Source organism: Pan troglodytes, chromosome 12, assembly GCF_028858775.2.
Source record: "Pan troglodytes isolate AG18354 chromosome 12, NHGRI_mPanTro3-v2.0_pri, whole genome shotgun sequence".
Taxonomy (NCBI): Eukaryota; Metazoa; Chordata; class Mammalia; order Primates; family Hominidae; genus Pan; species Pan troglodytes.
In genome coordinates this window covers 95,036,678-95,054,989 of record NC_072410.2, presented here as the reverse complement: position 1 = coordinate 95,054,989, position 18,312 = coordinate 95,036,678, and the positions used below count along the sequence as shown (strand labels likewise).

At 41.6% G+C, this 18,312-nt stretch overlaps 1 protein-coding gene across 6 annotated transcripts in view; it reads right to left on the bottom strand.

Moving 5' to 3' along the window:
• RBKS (ribokinase) overlaps positions 1-18,312 on the bottom strand; it is a 107,224-nt gene that overhangs the window by 23,786 nt on the left and 65,126 nt on the right. The window contains exon 8 of one of the 6 annotated variants that reach the window (XM_016948268.4): positions 2,624-4,359. The exons of 4 other annotated variants lie outside the window; for them this stretch is intronic. In XM_016948268.4, the coding sequence (XP_016803757.1) occupies positions 4,294-4,359 (66 nt within the window). In that variant the 3' untranslated portion in view covers positions 2,624-4,293. Of the gene's footprint in view, positions 1-2,623; positions 4,360-18,312 lie in introns of those variants that run through there. One more of the 6 variants, XM_016948270.4, reaches the window with a different exon arrangement.

The following is an 18,312-nucleotide window of genomic DNA, read 5'->3' as shown; positions in this document are numbered from 1 at the left end:
CCGAGTAGCTGGGATTACAAGCGTGCACCACCATGCCTGGGAAATTTTTGTATTTTTAGTAGAGACGGGGTTTCACCATACAGGTCAGGCTAGTCTCAAACTCCTGACCTCAAGTAATCCACCCACATTGGCCTCTCAAAGTGCTGGGATTACAGGCATGAGCCACCGTGCCCAGCCAAAAAATGGATATATTTTTCTTTTCTTTTTTTTTTGAGACAGGGTTTCACTCTGTTTCCCAGGCTGGAGTGCAATGGCATGATCTCAGCTCACTGTAGGCTCAACCTCCTGGGCTCAAGTGATCCTCCTATCTCAGCCTCCCAGGTAGCTGGGACTACGGGTGGGTGGTTAATTTTTTTGGTATTTTTTTGTAGAGTCAGGGTTTTGCCACGTTGCCCACGCTGGTCTCAAACATCTGGGCTCAAACGATTCGCCCGCCTCGGCCTCCCAAAGTGCTGGGATTAAAGGCGTGAGCCACCAGGACCGACCTGAAAATGGATATATTAATATTTTTCTAGCATTTTGTAGCTACTAGTCAGGCAATGGTTTTCCTCTCTTAATACCAGATGAATTGGTAGGCTGAAATGGCAGAATCTGAGACACATCCATAAGGCCATTATATAGACAAAAAGGTATATCTGGCCAGGGAAATGATAAATATAAGCCTTTGCCCCACTCATTTCCCTGACATAATGTTCAGGCTACCAGAATTCTGCCTGCAGAGTGTGACATGACTTTCAGTTTTCCACAGCACTTTCTGGTTTACAGGGCATGTTTGCAGATGTGATTAAATTTGAATTTCATTGCAATGCCGTGAGGTAGGTAGGGTGGGTCTTTGATTTTCCGGATGAGAAACCAAGTGTAAGAACTTGCTCAAGGTCAAATGGCTAGGTGATAGAACTGGAACACCTTGGTTAAATCCCAGTCCCCATTAAAGCAGTCCTCTGGGGAGGCCATAAATGTATTCTAACTTTGCTCAAAAATATTTTGAAACTTCTCTTTCAGTACCTTCAAAATCTGTAGCATATCTTTGAATATCCTCAATGGAGGCACATTTCATCTCAGTCAGTGATTCTTAAACTTGAGCGTGCACTGGAATCGCCTGGAGGGCTTGTTAAAACACCGACTGCTGGGCTCCATCCCCAAAGTTTCTGATCCATTAAATCTAAGGTGGGGCCTGGGATTTGTGTTTCAAATGACTTCCCAGGTGATGCCGATACTGCTGGCTTTAGGGCCATATTTTGAGAACCATATCCTAAGGAATTTATTTCTGGAAAGAGTGAATTGTTTAAAGCCAAGTCTAATGATTAAGGTGAGGGATCAAGCTAGGGAACTCCACCATGGGCCAAAACCAATGGGCAACTGTAAAGAACAAGATCGGCTCTGGCAGAAATTCAAATAAAGAGCTCCAAAAAGGTTCTGAAAACAACATGTGGTCTGAATGTGAAGCTTCCCAATGTGACCACTTTAAAAGGAAGAACACTCTTGCATGTGTGCTAAAGAATTCTCACAAGTGTACAGGAACACCTTGCACAAATTTACATTGTGAGATGTTCACTATCAACCTTTTATTCTCAGCTTAGGAAAAAAGAAACCATGGAGGTAACACCCACATTAGTACTGTATTAAGGAGGGATTAATAGTGATTTACAACAGCCGAACTGATTACACTGGCATGGCAGAGGTCTTTTTTTTCTTTTTTTGAGACAGGGTCTTGCTCTGTCACCCAGGCTGGAGTGCAGTGGTGCAATCACGGCTCACTGCAGCTTTGACCTCCCCGGACTCAAACGATCCTCCCAACTCAGCCTCCTGAGTAGCTGGGACTACAGGCATTTGCCACCACGCCTGGCTATAAAAAATTTTTTTGTAGAGATGGGGTCTCTCTATGTTGCCCAGGCTGGTCTCCATTAACTCCTGGGCTCAAGCGATCCTCTTGTCTTGGCCTCACAAAGTACTGGGATTCCAGGAATGAGGTACTGTGCCCGGCCACCAGAGGTCCTTTCTATGCTGCAAAGGTGTGGAAGATGAGGGGGAAACTCCAACTCTTCATACCCTGAGTTTTTGGTTGTGATTGGAATGGAAAAGGTGAAAATATTTAATTTTGGATGCCAGAAATAAATATGTAGTATTTTGTGGGGGGGGAATCCCAGCAGAAAGGAAAAAAAATGAACTACATTAGGTACTTGAGCTGGGAGAAAGTCAATCCTTCATGTCACAGCAGGGAAAAAAGAGGTGGAGGACTGCCTAAATATTGGTTCTATTTTAATTCCAATTCTACATTACATGAAACTCTCCCTGTACTCCTCTCTAATTTACAGCAAATGCTGACACAAATTGGTATGCCTTCTCTTCTTTGACATCAGTGTTTCTCTTGAATTATGTATTTCTATCTGGAATGAGGTTTATGAGGCTAAAGCCTTCTTTCATTAAGATAGGTGAGAACAGAGAAGGATCAATAAGCGGTTGAGTACAAAATCTAAGTAAGGTGGGGCTAAGATATGCTCAGGGCAGCACTTCACTGCCCAAAGTGACCATAAGTGGTATTACGAATGACACTGATCTTCTGAATTTCAATACATTGATTATATTTCAACTACTATAAAACAAGAAAAACTCTATTAACTTTCATCCCAGAACTGCCAGATTCTTCCTTTATTGGTACCCTACAAGTATTTAGTAACCATTTTTAAGAAAGAGTACAGATAATCATAATAACTGCATCACTTGGATTCCATCTAAAATTGAGTCAAAGACAAAAGAAATCCCCTGCCTGATGCAGTGTGTCTCAGCCATCTCAGTCTTCACACAGGTTGAGGTGCTTGGTTGTGGTGCTCAACCTACCTCACAGGTTGGTGCCATGGACAGATCTGGCCCCACTATTGTTGACAAATGGCTCCCAGTCCAAGTCAGCCATTAGTTCATATTGACAGAGGCCACTGGCTGGCTCCATCTGGGGCCTGACCATGTCTCAGGGTCCATTCTCAGCTTTGTTAGTTTGTGATGGGCTCTGGGCTGGCTGGTCAGACCAGGACTGAAGTGGAGCATTTTGACGAAGGTGTTTTGAGATAACATTTGTAAAAAATGTAGATATACTGTCTTGTATTGCCAAATAATATACAGAACAGACATGCCTGATCCTTTCCCTTTTCTATACCTCATTCCACCCTCGGCCCAAGCCTGAGCCTCACCCTCTAGGTAATCTTCAGCCATCTCTGAAAACTCTTCCATTTTTAATCTTTACCTATCACCCGCTTCACCCCAGGAATGGGAACTGGAGATAAAATGAAACTCTTTGTTTTTTCACATTTCTTGATAATTTAAAAAAGAACATTTTCTGTTTTGCTTATAATAATGTAAAAATTGTCCCTGAGTCAATATGGGCACATTAATGCAGCTCAACCATAATGTTCTTTGGCTGAAACTGGCTGTGCCCAGCAGCCTTATGGTGATGTGGCTTACGCACTGGCACACCCCTTGTTTGGCCAGCCTGAGGAACATGTGAAGGACACTGTCACCCTGAGAGTGGGCTTGGACCGGGAGCCCAGTGGGCTGCTCTAGCCTCTCTTCAAGTTCAGGGGCAGGTGCTGCTCCCAGCCATGGCCCTCACCGCTCTGCTGGCTGGCAAGCTGCTGAGAAGAATGGCCTGTGGAGGCTGAAAATTGCTGAAAACCCCATTCTGCCCAAAATGTCTGCGGTGGGTTAATTTATTCTATAATTTAAAGAATTCCATGTTAATGAAAGAGAAGTGGAATCCTGAGAGCGAGCTAAAAATGGAATTAAAAAGGGCCCATTCTTCAGGCAATATTAATGAGAGCTTTGTATATATATTGGTGAGTAAATGGCAATTAAAACTAAAATGTCTGTTAGTGATTCACTGAGTTCTAAAGGTTGGCCTTTTGCCTTTTGTGGTCAGCAATCCCCTTTTTTTTGTGACCCCACTATTCTAGACAGAAAACAGTTAATCCAATAGGACTTAGTATCTTACAAAAGACTCGCTAAAATATTTTCTGCTAAATGTTCATCTTCTAACAGCTGCTTTTTTATTTCAGTGAGAGGTACTTGAAATAAAATCATTGTTCTCCAAGAAAAATGCATGCTAAATAATACAGAGCTACCAGATTATTAAACAGCAAAGGCATTTCATAATATTAGCACCAACCACAGGTTCCACTTCTGCTGATGCACAAAATTTTGAGTAATTAGTCATTGCACAATGTTGTATTTATATTCATTTTTGCTCGAGCTGTTAGGCCACAAAATCAGTAGGCAGTTGCTGTTATAAAAGGATTCTCTGGGTTATTTATAATGTTTCTGCTTCTTCACACTTGCTGCTTCACTCTTGGGTCTTGAGCCAGGTCTACACTGTGAAAATGAAGGAAGGAACTGAGCAATTGTTCTGTGAATCTAACTGCATTGAAAGCTGGTGTGGATGATTCACAACCAACTGTGTATGTCTTGGCTGGTGCACCTGGTATATTTGTCTACACAACCCAAATTCGTCATATACTGGCTGATTTGTCACTTTATCAGGGAAGGATGCATAGTTACGTGAAGGCTGTGTTTCTACCAGGAATAAGCTAGTGTCTAAGGCACAGGTGGTAGGGCAAGTATCTGAACTAGCATTACGTTGCAAAAGAGTTACCTTCAAATGTCAGTTACTTTAAATGAAGGATTGATTTCTGCTCCAAATGCTTGCCTGTTACACAGATCATTGATTCCCTAGAAGGCAGGCATACTGGATGGAAGGGCATTTACCGGGTGGAAGGGCATTTATGGATCACCTGAGATTTTAATTTTATTTTTTGTAAGTTATACAGGCATCTTTCTGTGCTATCTGCAGAGAATCACTGATGACAGGAACTCTTTCTAGTGGGAGTAGGTTTTAGCCTTTATGTGAGTCGGAGTAAAAAATATGCTGAAAACCACTCAGACTGACAGAATGATCTGTTTGTTTCAACTATGAAATAACCATCTTAGTTATCTCCCCCCTGCCCCCACTTTTTTTAAGGAAATGAACTATCTTTATGTCATCTGAATTCCCATGAGCTCTCAAACCCACTTCTCAGCATCCCCATTTCCACTTCCCTAGTCCAGGCTGCCACCATCTCTCACCCAGATCAATACGACAGTCTCTGGACTGTTCTCCCTGACTCCAGTCTTGTAAACTCCAATTTATTCTTCACACAGCAGCCATATTAATCTTTTTATAAAGTATAAATCTGATCAAATGTATCCCTTGCTTAAATGGCTCCCCATTGCCCTCAGAAGTGTGAAATCTCAGAAGTGGCAAAGGAAGCCCTTTACAACCCAACCCTGCCACCTCTCCACTTCATCCTTAACTCTCCTTTGTACTCAGGTCTTTCCAAATGGAACTATTTGAAGCAGCACAAATATGCCATGCTCCCTTTAGCTGCTTCATGAGCTGCTGCCTCTGCCTGAGTGCCACTTTACCAAGCTGCCTCTGCCTTATCCTTCAGTTCAGCTCCTTCCCTTACCCTCTCAAACAGCTTCCCTGGGCTCCTCAGGCTAGGTGGGCCCCCTCCACTGCATCCCCATGGGACTTCTCATTCTAGCTGTATGGACTATGCACTCTTCTAGATTCCAAGCTCTTTGTGGCCAGGGACTGTCTTATTATGCCAGTGTGTCCCTGGCATACCAGTGTATATCCACTGTGTGGCATGTGGAAAATTCAGAGTGTGCTGAATAAGAAAGTGTACAGTGGGATGTGCCTCATTCCATTTTGCTATTCTTTCCAATAGAATATTTCCTATTTCTTAAGGAACTGTTTTCAGTTCTAGAGGCTGCTTTTGTATCATTAGTCTTGGAACTCCCACGATGCTCTGAGAATAAGATGAAAGGCAGCCTGAGGACCTTGACTGTGATCACTGCCTGTGAAGAAACCCAATTTAGGCTTCTCTTTGTAGCAATGTTGTAGCCTAGAGATCTGAAAACTCTCCTTCTACAAGATACTCAGAACTCTGGGATAAAACAGAAGCCTTATTACTATTAATATATCTAAAAAATAGAAATAAGATTTTCCCAGAGTCCAAAAACAAAGAGAGTTCTAAAAACTAGCACGGCAAGAGCATAAACTATGGCCATCCAAGCAGTTTGCTGGTCCGGGTAATCTTGGGGCTTGGGTTTTAATGGCCATGTTTGGACAAAAGGTGGGTTTCAAGCAAAGTGGAGTGCTGGAACTAAGACTCCTACAGAAAAGATGAACCAGGAAAAAAAAATTCCACCACTGGCTCAGAGAAACAGCAACAAATCCTGTCACTGAGACTTTGTAATGTGATCCTCTTCCTAAGCAGTTTGGGTTGTGAAATTTATACTACCTTTTGAGAAGTGTTTGTTCATATCCTTTGCCCACTTTTTGATGGGGCTGTTTTTTTTCTTGTAAATTTGTAAGAAATTTATGCAGCCAACAGACACAGGAAAAAATGCTCATCATCACTGGCCACCAGAGAAATGCAAATCAAAACCATAATGAGATACCATCTCACACCAGTTAAAAAGTCAGGAAACAACAGGTGCTGGAGAGGATGTGGAGAAATAGGAACACTTTTACACTGTTGGTGGGACTGTAAACTAGTTCAACCATTGTGGAAGACAGTGTGGCGATTCCTCAAGGATCTAGAACTAGAAATACCATTTGACCCAGCCATCCCATTACTGGGTACATACCCAAAGGATTATAAATCATGCTGCTATAAAGACACATGCACACGTATGTTTATTGTGGTACTATTCACAACAGCAAAGACTTGGAACCAACCCAAATGTCCATCAATGATAAACTGGATTAAGAAAATGTGGCACATATATACCATGGAATACTATGCAGCCATAAAAGGATGAGTTCATGTCTTTTGTAGGGACATGGATGAAGCTGGAAACCATCATTCTCAGCAAACTATCGCAAGGACAAAAAACCAAACACCGCATGTATGTATGCCTGTGGTCCCAGCTACTCAGGAGGCTAAGGTGGGAGGATGGCTTGAGCCCAGGAGTTTGAGGCTACGGTGAACTATGATGGTGCCACTGCACTCCAGCATGGGTGGCAGAGTGAGACCCGATCTCTTAAAAGAAAAAAAGCTAACCTCTTCATAACATTAAGCATCTTAAACACAGGAGTCATAGTGTGTTTGTAATATTTTATTTCTTAAAAACTATCAGAAGCAAAAATAGCAAAATGTTAAAAATCAATAAAGCTAGGTGGTGAGTCAATGGATGTTCATGATATTATTCTCTATACTGTTTAGTGTGGTTGAAATATTTCATTTGAAGGAAGAAAGGATAAAAGGAGGAAAGGAAGGAAGGAAAGAGAGGCAATCTGATTTGCCTTGGACTAGTGAGGGGCGAAATAAATGTATGTATTTAATGCAAATGTATTTAATAAATGTATGTATTTAATGCAAATTATAGTCACATACAACTTGATCTAAACAATTAGATTCCTACATATTAAAACTAAAAGTTAAAGAGAATACTAAATGAAGGAAAAAGATTTTCCTAAGTGGGAACAGGACAGTCATGTGGAAGGCACCTAGCAGATGTCACTATAATCTTTCTTTTCCTAATTTTTGTTTGCTTGACCAAGGAAGGAAAACAATGTAACATTTTCAGTTTTTAGAGCATCTCTTAGGGGAGATGTACTTCACCTAACCTCTGGATCCCTTTGATCTCCAAATCCATAGCTTTTTCAGAGGTTGTACCACAGTATAGAACACTTCTGTATTTGTTCTTAAAGGAACTGAAATAGGAAGAGGAAAGCAAGAATGAATTGCTTTATAGCTGCTTTAAACTCTGTCCCACTGCAGTACATTCTGTTCACACACACACGTACACATAAGCACATGACATTCATGCAATTAACTGTTTATTCACAGTATATGCCATCAACATAGACATGCAAAGTATACACACCATTAACCTACAACACAAACACACATGCACACACTTTTATACAAAGGGCAGAGTTCAGCAAGCTATGAACCACACACCTCTTTTTCTATTTCCTTGTCCAACTCCATCAGCAGCAATGGGCATTGAGGGCAGTGGGCATGGCTCCCACTGTCATGGGCTCTATGGTTTGGCTCTAGGTGGTTTTTTTTTTCCCCTCTTTTTGATACAGGGTCTCACTCTGTTGCCCAGGCTGGAATATAGTGGCATGATCTCAGCTCACTGCAGCCTTGGTCTCCCAGGCTCAAGTGATCCTCTTGCCTCAGCCTCCGAAGTAGTGGGGACTACAGACGTGTGCCACCATGCTGGCTAACTTTTTTTGTCGAAATGGGGTTTCGCCATGTTGCCCAGGCTGGTCTTGTACTCCTGAGCTCAATCTGCCCACATCTGCCTCCCAAAGTGCTGGGATTACAGGCTTGCACCATTGCGCCTAGCTCTAGGTGGTTTTTTTTCACCTCCTCATAATTTCAGGTCTACCCTAGAAACATTGTCACTCAATGGAAACCACTAAGAAAATCTTTTGTTTTGTCTTGGCAGTTTTGCTCCTGAGAACACCATTACAACGTCCTAGGAAGATGGGCGGGGAGTAGACCACAGGCTCACTGCCATATTATCACATCAATGTCTTAGAAGCTTAAGGAGGTGGGGCTTAGACGTAGGAAGCTAAGAGGAAGCGAAATCCTAATCGTAGATGGGTAAGCAAGCTCCCATAACCTTATACAATGCCCTCTCACTGGGCAGAGGGACTATTTCATGTCTAGGTCCACAGAACATTCTAAATCTAGATTTAGTTCTTTCTCTCTTGACTTTTTCCAAGGCTGAAACAATGGTTCCTTTTCTGTACTGTACATCCACTTCCATACCCCGCTTCTACTACCATATTCCTCTTTCAGTCCCTGGCCGTATTTGAGTTCTGAAGCAGGGCCAGGGGCCCAGATCCCCTCAGGGAGCCCCTAAGCTGTCGGGCGGTAGTCACATATACACGCATGTCCAGGTCTGTGGGACAGTACCTTGGGAAAATGGAAAAAACAGCCTTAGATTTGGCCCTGGTTCAATTCCTCAAAGTGAAGATGACATTTCTGGTAAGCCGTTACAATTAGATTTCTAGAGCCCTGGGTATTCAACTGATCACACGCAGGATTAAGAAAGATAATTTAAAATATTGAATTCTGCCTGATTAGCTAATAAATGAGGTGATCTGTTGATGTGGAAGTAATGTAATAGAGCTAATATGGCCCCCTGGGCATGACAGATGTCTTGTGCCTTGTCTATCCATCTCTTCTGCAATTACCTTGTCCTCTGTCCTTTCCTTACAGTCAGTGAACAACTTTTTGTCTTCTTCATTTTTTCTAGCCACCAGAGTCTGCAGAGTTTTACTAACATCATTTCTAAGGTTAAGAGGGCTGTTTCGGAACCTCATTTGGGTTTTCTTTATTCTATGATGCTGATTTCAGAGATGTTGTGCACTCTCTGTAACTTAGTTTTTTTTGGCCTGGTCTTTGTATGACTGTAGGTAAAACAATCTAAGGATATGTTTTTTTGTTGTTGTTTTTTTTTGTTTGTTTGTTTTGTTTTGAGGAGTCTCCCTCTGTCACCCAGGCTGGAGTGCAGTGGCACGATCTCGGCTCACTGCAAGCTCCGCCTCCTGGGTTCAGCACTTCTCCTGCCTCAGCCTCCCGAGTAGCTGGGACTACAGGTGCCTGCCACCACGCCCAGCTAATTTTTTGTATTTTTAGTAGAGACAGGGTTTCACCATGTTAGCCAGGATGGTCTCGATCTCCTGACCTCGTGATCCACCCGCCTCGGCCTCCCAAAGTGCTGGGATACAGGCGTGAGCCACCGCGCCCGGCCTAAGGATATGTTTTAAAATGGAAAACTGGGCAATTATTCTGTTTTCAAATCATTTATAAGGAGCATTTATATCTAAGATTTATTGTTTCCCTGGGCATCTTAAATGTAGAACTTAAGGAATGTAAGAAATCCAGTTGATCCCCTAGTCCCCTGAGAAAACTAAGGCTCAGGGAGGGTAAGCGACTCTTAACACTCAAACTAGTTACTTTCCCAGAAGGAACCAGAACTCTTTTATTATTTGCAGAGGGCCTGTTATTATATGCCAAGCATTGTATTAAGCAGTGGGGTTGCCCCAAGAGAACTCTCTGAGATGGACCTTAAGGATGGGCAGGAGTTTGCCTCAACTAAAAAGCTGGTTTGTGAATGTTAAAAAAGAAGAATCACATTTTCACTACCTTTATAGTTTAGCAGTTTATAGTTTAGCTTCTACTTAAAGAAATGTAATAAAAAATGATTTGGTTATAGTGTCTGAGAGTGGTGCACCTCTCCTCCAGGTTTGATCATTCAATGATGAGAATGAATGAACATGAGTTGTTCCAGAACCTTTGCTGTCTGGAATGGGCATGATCCTGCAACATCACTGTCCATGTGTATTAGTCCATTTTCACACTGCTCTAAAGAAATACCCAAGACTGGGTAATTTATAAAGAAAGGAGGTTTAACTGACTCACAGTTCCGCATGGCTGTGGAGGCCTCAGGAAACTTACAATCATGGTGGAAGGAAGCACTGTTCTCAGGGTATACATGGATTATTTCATTTAAATGAGGCTGCAGTATACTGTACAAGGTAAGCAAGGCCTTTTCAAGATCTGGCAGCTTCTGAAGGTCTACAGAAAAGGAGTAATTATAGACGCCTGTATCATGACAAGTCACAAGTAGGCCCATCTTCCATGGCTGCAGGTGAGATAGAGCATGTGAAGGGAAGGGAGAAGAGCCCCTTATAAAATCATCAGATCTCGTGAGAACTCACTATCACAAGAATAGCATGGCGAAAAGTGCCCCCATAATCTAATCACCTCCCACCAGGTCCCTCCCTTAACACCTGGGGATTACAATTTGAGATGAGATTTGGGTGGGGACACAGAGCCAAACTATATCACCACGTGGTCCTGCTCCTTACCATGGTAGGAAGAAGCTGGAGTTGCATCATGGTGCATTATACTAATATACAGAGCCAAGAGAATATCCATTCTGCTTAATGGTGGGTGATACAAGCTCCTGGTCTACGCTACCTGGTACCTAAATGATCCATAAAGTGGTAAAGTGAACAATCAGGTATATAGGGATGTACTAGTAAGAACTAACACATACTAAGGGCTTACATGTGCCAGGCACTGTTCTCAGGGTATACGTGGATTATTTCATTTAAACGAGGCTGCAGTGTACTGTACAAAGTAAGTAAGGCCTTTTCAAGATCTGGCCGCTTCTGAAGATCTACAGAAAAGGAGCCTGTATCATGACAAGTGACAAGGAAAGTCAGTGCTGGAATGTCAAATAAGAGAGAGTGAAGGCTAGGCAGACTGTCACCAAATCAAGAGGCAGGGTGGTGACTGAGGTAGCAAGTACATGGGTGTTGGAGACAGACAGACAGACAGATAGGCAGACCGACCAACTTAAAAATCAATCCTGGCTCTGCCAACTTACCAGCTGTAGGCCCCTGGGCAGGTCATGTAACCTTTGAGAACCATAGTTGCCTCCTCCCTCAAACAGTCAAAAACCCATCCTGCAGGTTGTTCTGAGAATGTGAAGTAACGCATAGAGTCCAGCATGATGCCTGGCACAGAGTGGTGCCCAGCTTTTATTATTAGCCTAAAGAATCCTCATGCCCCCAAAGAATCTAATTTCAGAGGCTAATGAACCAAGGAATTTCAGAGGTCAGAGGTGCCTCAGAGATCAGCCACACCAGACACATCATGCTTAGATGAACAACCTGAGCCCCAAACATAAGACATCATTTGCCCAAAGCAGCACCGCTAGTTAATGGCTAAATCAGGGTTAGAACTCAGGCCACTGGGACTGATGACTACAGCTAAACCATATGCAAAAACCCCTGAGATATTTCACCAAAAAGATGATTTAGGCCAGTCCTCTTAGTTTGCTTTGGATTACTTTCTCCTTACAGAACAGCCAATTTTCTAGCATTCACTTCAGGTCACTTCTGAAGCACATTCACTTGATTCCTTGTGTGTATTAGGCTGCTAGGGCTGCTGTAACAAAATACCATGGACTGAATAGCTTAAATAATAGAAATTTATTTCTCACAGTTCTGGAGGCTGGGAAGTCCAAGATCAAGGTACTGGCAAAGTAGGTTTCATTCTGAGGCCTCTTCTCTTGGCTTGTAGGTGGCCACCATCTTGCTGTGTGCTCACATGACTCTTTGTGTGCACACAGAGAGAGAGAGAAAAAGGGAGAGAGCGAGAGAGCGAGCTCTCTGGTGTCTTTCCTTATAAGGATACTAATCCCATCGAACCAGGACCCTACCCCTTATGACCTCATTTAACCATAATTACTTTCTTTTCCTATCTCCAAATACAGTCACATTGGGAGTTAAGGCTTCAACATATGAATTTTGGTGGTAACGCAATTCAGTCCACAGCATGGTGTTACATGTTCCTCCATCTTTCATGAACCATTCCATCCAGGACTGTTTCAAATGGGAGATGAAGTACGTGAACTACCAAATACCTAAACATGAGGCATCACCTATTGGCTGATCCCTTTTACAACTCCAGATAATCCATCAACTGAAGACCAAGCAATGTGGCAAAAGCCAGAGTTAATATCACTCAAGCTATGATTAATTGTGAGACTGAGGGTTGAAGAGTTAAATGGAAATCTATAAGCAGATTCATTCATTCAGAAAACCTGAACGTGAGGAAAATTTGTCTGAAGATCTGCTGTACATTTGAATGACGAACAGAAACAGTGATGCTTTGACATTTATTCTGGTATTTCCAAGAAGAACTGTATAAAATAACATGTTTTCTGAGGAATGGTTTCTTTAAAAAGATTAAGGAAAAAAACCTGTCAAAGTATATAACAAACTACCAGACAGAAGGAGCCTCAAGTGCCCTCAATAGGAAGGTAATGGAGATCTAAGTTTTTAGCACCAGGAGTCCATCCATTCAGAGTTTATCCTACGTCAAGGGGCTCCTCGGCCCAGTTACATGAAGATTATCAACTGCTTGAGAGGTTCTTTGTGAGGATAATGCCCAGTACACCCTCAGAGAAATGATATCACCGATCTTATTTGCTAGATGTGGCTCCAAATAGCTTTTGGTCATGCCCAAAGTCCTATTTATTTCAAATTACAAAGTAATACATGAAAAATACAGGCTTATGGAAAAACTCAAATAATTCAGTAGAGTATGGAGTAGACAGAAGTCCCCCTTTATAACACCTTCTCCCCAGCCTATACACCTTCCCAGGAATAATGATCATAACAGCTGGTGAGGTTTTTTCCAGATTTTAAAATATGCATTTACTTAGAGATAGCTAGAGAGTTACTTTCAAGTAAATGGCACTACATTATTATTCATATTTGCCCTTCTCCTATTGATGATTAGGAGGACACACCTTCTCAATTTTTGGTTATTGCAAACAAAGTTGAATTAAACATTCTTGTACAAATATTTGTGTATGTGAGCATTTTTGTAGGATAGACTCTTAGAAGGAGATTTACTATTCTCTCTCTCTCTCTTTGTTTCTTTTTCTTGAGACAGGGTCTTGCTATGTTGCCCAGGCTGCTCTTGAACTCTGGGCCTCAAGCAATCCTCCTGCCTCGGCCTCCCAAAGTGCTTGGATTACAGGTGTGAGCCAGCATGATCAGCCAAGATTTACTATTTTCAAAGGGAAAGTATATTTTAAAGATTAGTACTGTCAGCTGGGCATGGTGGCTCACGCCTATAATTCCAGCACTTTGGGAGGCCAAGGCGGGTGGATCATCTGAGGTCAGTTCAAGACCAGCCTGACCAACATGGTGAAACCCTGTCTCTATTAAATATGAAAAATTAGCTGGGAGTGGTGGCGCATGCCTGTAATCCCAGCTACTTGGGAGGCTGAGGCAGGAGAATCGCTTGAACCGGGGAGGCAGAGGTTGCGGTGAGCCGAGACTGCGCCATTGCACTCCAGCCTAGGCAACCAGAGCAAAACTCCATCTCAAAAAAAAAAAAAAAAAAAAAAAAAAAAAAAAAAAAAAGATTAGTACTGTCAAATTTCCCCTCTGGAAACACTGTACAAATTTACATTCCCACCAGAATTACATGATTGTATAATATTTGTTTTGTGATCTATTTGGACTTAAACATTCTCAAATTTTAATTTTGGCCAAACTTATGGGTAATAAAGAGGACTTCACTGTTATTTTAATGTGTATAATCCTGACTTCTAATGAGGTTAAGCATTGTCTCATTTCTTTATTTTTTTCGTATTTCTTATTCAGTGACTTGCCTATTTATATTATTCTAGGGAAATACTTGATTTTTTTAGTTGTAATTACACTATTTTTAGTTGTAATTTTTTGTTGTAATATGTGCAATTACACATATTAATCCTACAATATTGCAAATATTCAAATTAGCTGTAAGTAGATATTCAAAAGTGTATGACTATGCACAGAAAAAAATCTGGAAAGATTTACACCAAAAGGTTAACAATTACTTTTAAGTGGATGGGTCATGGATACTTGACTTTCTTCTTTATACCTTTCTGTGTTGCTGCTCTCTTTCCCTCCTTGAACACTAAAGTATGTATTAATTTCACAAGTAGGAAAAGCCCCAATAAAGTGATTAGTGGAATAAAGGTGATAATGAAGGCTCTCAAGGCAATTCTAACAGAGGATTTCCAAAGGCACTTTGAGTAGTAGCTGTGTCAATAGAGTAAGTCTCCTAAAGTCAGGGTTTGAAGGAAACAACAGTCACTTCTTGGATAAGAAAAATTGACAGTGCAGTTCAAAATTAGCCTTATTACTTTACCTCTTCAGCACCCAAGATTCGACCATTTTTTAAACCATATTATTTTACCCACTCAGCCCTTTCTCAAGTGTTGCCAGTAAACAGTAAGGGACACCGAAACATCTTGGCTATAACAGAAGCTTCTGGACAGAAATGTGCAAAGGCTCTATTCAAGGACAAAATGGCTTTTGAGCCATAAATCCCCTCAGAAACTCAACTAATTACTACATGCAAAGAAGGTATATGTTGATCAGAAAGAAGGAGATGAGAAGAAGAAGAATAGTCTGCTGGGGAAACACAGTTCAAGGAAAGTCACGGAGACTAGTACTGGCAGTACCCATGCAAGAACTGCTGAGTATTCAGTCTTCCCAGCAGGACTATGGCTAAGCAGGGAACAGGGCCTCATGTTGCCTGGGTTGAGAAACACCTCTTGAGATCACCTCAATTCATTAGTTCTGAGTACATTTTGCAATATTAGTTTGACTTTCTACTGGTGGCAGTGACAAGCGTGGGGAGAGGAGAATGTAGGGTGGAGGAAAGGTCACACCAAGTTGGGAATGATGGCCCCTCAGATGCTAGGTTTTCAAAGATTGAACTGTCAGTCTGGATAGGGCCTAAAAGGTGGGTCCATTAACCCCATCCTTGAGACAGCCGGGATGGCCGCGGGCCAGACCCCAGGATGAGAGGAATACAAGAGGCCACCTGGGAAACCTGCGAGTAACCTGCCAGCCCCAGCAATCACCTCATCCTAAGAAAGTGCTTCCATGCAAACTTTAACAGAAATTATCTCTACTTCTTACTGGTGCAATCCTAATTTAGAGTTAACTCTCAAGCCCTGAGTAGTTATGGGACACCCATGCAGCTGGCTGCTGCTGCCTAGTGCCTCATCAGCAACTCTGAACACTATAGGACTCAAATGTGAAGGATAGAAAGAAAGGAGAATAAAGAATAGGAAAGATAAATTCCCTGTGCCCCTGGCTTTTGTTTGTTCTCAGCTTACTTACATACCCATGCGTTATTACAGAGTGAGTGATTCTTGAGAAGACAGATTTAGCCTACGGACTAAATTCTTGAGAGTGTTATTGTAGATTCCAGGACTTAACCATTTACATAAAGAAAAGCAATTTATATGTCAAGAATTTCAGTGCTTATAAACCAGGGATAACTAATGTTATAATATATCACAGTAGCACAATAATCCTAAAATATACCATGCTTAGGTGTGTGTCTCTGACTATGGAGTGCTTACTCAGTGCAATCCCAAATGCAAGCAGGCAAACCCCCTAACATTCAGGTTGGAAGAAGAGAGGGCGGACATGCACTCTCTGTCATTTGGAGGCTGAGATTCAGATAACATATAGAAATGGGAGAAGAGACACATCTGTCATGTCTTCCAAACTGAGCTGAGGACATCTGCAGCTACTGCCACCATCTCACTCTAGTACAACGGGAGAAACAGATGTAAAAATAGAAGTGATATATTCAACTATTAACAGTGAGGCAAAACTGAATATAGCAGTCTGCAGAAGCACTGACGTAGAACGGGAAATGGCTTCTTCTAGGCAGGCTGTCTGCCTTGAGTGGACAACATGCCAACTAAAGATGTTTCCACCACCCATGTCATCCCTGACTTTTTAATAAGGGATTAGGAGGAAGAGAAAAGCGAGAAGGTTACAAACCGACTGAGAGCAAGTAATACCCTCCTGACAGAAAAGTGAAGGAGCCCATTTGTTCAGAAGAAAATGCCTCCCTGGGAGCTCCTCACTCGCCACGTGAATTATCTTCTCTTTATCAGATTTATGAAGAGGCTGCACAGCTGTGTGCAGAACAGGTAAGAATTTTAATAATGAAAGTGCTGGATGAGAGGACGAAGACAGCATAAAAAAGATGAGGAAGATTCTAGACCCAGAAAATCACTACCCTGGTTCCTGTCAGTGTCACTGCTGCTCCACCTGGGGGATGCTGAGAGTCCATTCACGCATATTCAGCAGGGCAATTCAGTGGAGAGTCTTTATCACGAATATCCATTCATGAGTGAATTGCTTAGGTGGAGCTTTTTTGTTGTTGTTTGAAATATAATTCATGCATCATAAAATTCACTCTTTAAAGGGGTATGCTTTAGTGTTCTTTAGTATTACCCACAAGCTTGTCCGACCATTACCACTGATTCCAGAATATTTTCATCACCCCAAAGAGGAACTCCATACTCATTAGTAGTCACTCTCCATCCCCTTCCAGCAACCATCTGTTGACCTCCTGTCTCTATGGATTTATAATACCTATTCTGGATATTTCATAGAAATAAAATCATAATATATGACCTCTTATGCCTGGCTTCTTTTACTTAGTAGTATGTTTTCAAGGTGCATCCATGTCATAGCATGAATCAGTACTTCATTCCTTTTAAAAAAGAATTATTTAATAATTCACCTATTTTAACATAAATAACTCAGTGCATTTAGTATTGTCACAATGTTGTACAATCACCAACCTCTTATCTAGTTTCAAAACATTTCCATTACTCTAAAGTAAAACTCCTTACCCATTAGGCAGTTTCTCCCCATTCCTCCTCCCCCTAGTCCCTAGCAACCACCTATCTATGCTCTGTATCTATGGATTGATCTATTCTGAATATTTCATTTAAATGGAATCATATAATATGTTAACACTTTGTGTCTGGCTTCTTTCACTTAGCATAATGCTTTGGAGGTTCATCCATGTTGTTGTATGTATCAGTATTCTTTTTAATGGCTGAATAATATTCCATTGTATGGATATACCACAATTTGTTTATCCATCATCTGCTGATAAACATTGGGTTCTTTCCAATTTTTGGCTATTATGAATAATGCTGCTATGAACATTCACATACAAGTTTTTGTGGACACATGTAAGGCTTAAGTATAAATGCCCAATCCCTCTCCATTCCCATTTTCATGAGGCAAATACTTTAAATTCTTTTAGTGGTTTCTTCTGGTAATTATCTGATGTTTCTGGCAATACACTTATACTGCTTTTAGAAAACCAGTTTTAGGGTTGGGCATGGTGGCTCATTGCCTATAATCCCAGCACTCTAGGAGGCTGAAGTGGGTGGATTGCTTGAGCCCAGAAGTTTGAGACCATCTTGGGCAACATGGCAAAACACTGTCTCTACTAAAAATATAAAAATTAGCCAGGCATGGTGGCGTGTACCTGTAGTTCCAAACACTTGGGAGACTGAGGCAGGAGGATCACCTGAGCCTGGGAGGCAGAGGTTGCAGTGAGCCAAGATGGAGCCACTGCACTCCAGCCTAGGCAACAGAGTGAGAACCTGTCTCAAATAAAAAAAAAAAAAGTCAATTTTAGATATTATCTCTTGAGTTCCAATTATGGAAAATAAGCATTTAGTTTTCTTATGTCCCCCCATGTGCAAATGCACACTCACTTTATCCTCCCATCTTCACAATATTATTCTAATCTCCATTTCTGGTTAAATCTAGAATTAGCATTTACATTGTTATGACTACGCATTTATAGCATTTATAGCCACGTCATGTACAAAGATTATATT